General features: G+C 67.8%; 1 protein-coding gene across 1 annotated transcript in view; it reads left to right on the forward strand.

Moving 5' to 3' along the window:
• Nucleotides 1–1,199, forward strand: part of ODF3B (outer dense fiber of sperm tails 3B) — a 14,299-nt gene that overhangs the window by 694 nt on the left and 12,406 nt on the right. The window contains exon 2 of the mRNA XM_004675614.2: nucleotides 637–875. Coding sequence (XP_004675671.2) covers nucleotides 637–875 — 239 coding nt within the window. The remainder of the gene's footprint in view (nucleotides 1–636; nucleotides 876–1,199) is intronic.

Here is a 1,199-nt window from a genome sequence, read left to right on the forward strand (position 1 = left end):
CCCGCTGCTTCCTGCCGGCGTCCTGCTGCACGCGCCACGCGGCCCGGCCGGTCTGCGGAGCTCTGACCGCGCGCTCCAGGGCGCTTCTGCTCAGAAATGTCGGCGATTTTTGCCGAGAAAAGGTGATTCCGACGACTTCCCTTTGCGAAAGGGCTGTAAGTAGCTTCCGCTTCGAACGAGTGGGCCCCGCCAGCTGAGTGGGGAGCGGGGGCTGTGCCCGCGCAGGCGCCCCAGGCCGCCGCAGCCCGCAGCACAAGGCCCCCGGCGGCCCCCTCGGCGGCGGGTTTCGTGGACCCGCCTGCTCTGCTCCCCGCTGTCTGGGGGCGCCCTCGCACCCCGCACCTCTGGCCTGCACCCCGGTTCCTGTGTGCACAGATACGTCTTTATTTTTTCATTCTTCTTTAAAGGTTTATTTAATAATAAATATTTTTACTTTTTTTAAGATATATGTCACCTCAGTAAAAGATGCCACGTAGATGCTGGGGTGCAGCCCCATGTGGCTGCCACGGGAACTGGGGTGCAGGCCAGAGATGGGGGTGGGAGCACGCCCCAGAGACAGTGGGGAGCAGAAGGTTCAGACGGAGCCACCGGAACCCACGGCTGAGAGGCTCTGCCGCGCCCCCGGGCCACTCCCAGGGTGGCGCTCAGGCCGCAGCGGGGACAGCCTGGGGCTGGGCCCAGCCCTGGGCCCTGGTCCAGCTGCCCCGGCTCAGGCCCGGGAGGCTCCTCCCCGCCTGTGTTGTGCCAGTAACGCCCGAGCCCCCTGTGGCTGCGCCCAGACCGTGACGCCTCGGGGGCACCCTGCTGCCTCCGTGCTGGGGGCTGTGGGCACTCGGGGCGCCCCCACCACCACGGAGCCGCCGGGGCCCGCAACAGTCGGGGTTGTCCGGCCTCTTCACCTTGCCAGACAGCGCCTGGTCCGGTGTCTGCGCCGCTCCTCCGGGACTCGCCGCCTGTCTTCCTGTGCTTGTTAGTTTTAGGCTCCTCCGGAGGGCTGTGTGCCGCGCGGTCAGGGTGGCCAGCCTGGCCCTGCCGCCCGCTGCCCAGTGGCACGGCCCGGGCTGTTTCCCCCTCACCCCAGCCACGGCGATTCCGGCATGTACACGGCACTTTTTATTGCGGTGACATTCGCGTGACATTAGGGCAGCTGCGTCGGGGATGCGCGCCGGGCGCGGAGGCCTGCTGCCCCCGGCCTCCCC

This window comes from Condylura cristata, unplaced genomic scaffold, assembly GCF_000260355.1.
Source record: "Condylura cristata isolate star-nosed mole 26May11 unplaced genomic scaffold, ConCri1.0 scaffold00004, whole genome shotgun sequence".
Classification (NCBI taxonomy): domain Eukaryota; kingdom Metazoa; phylum Chordata; class Mammalia; order Eulipotyphla; family Talpidae; genus Condylura; species Condylura cristata.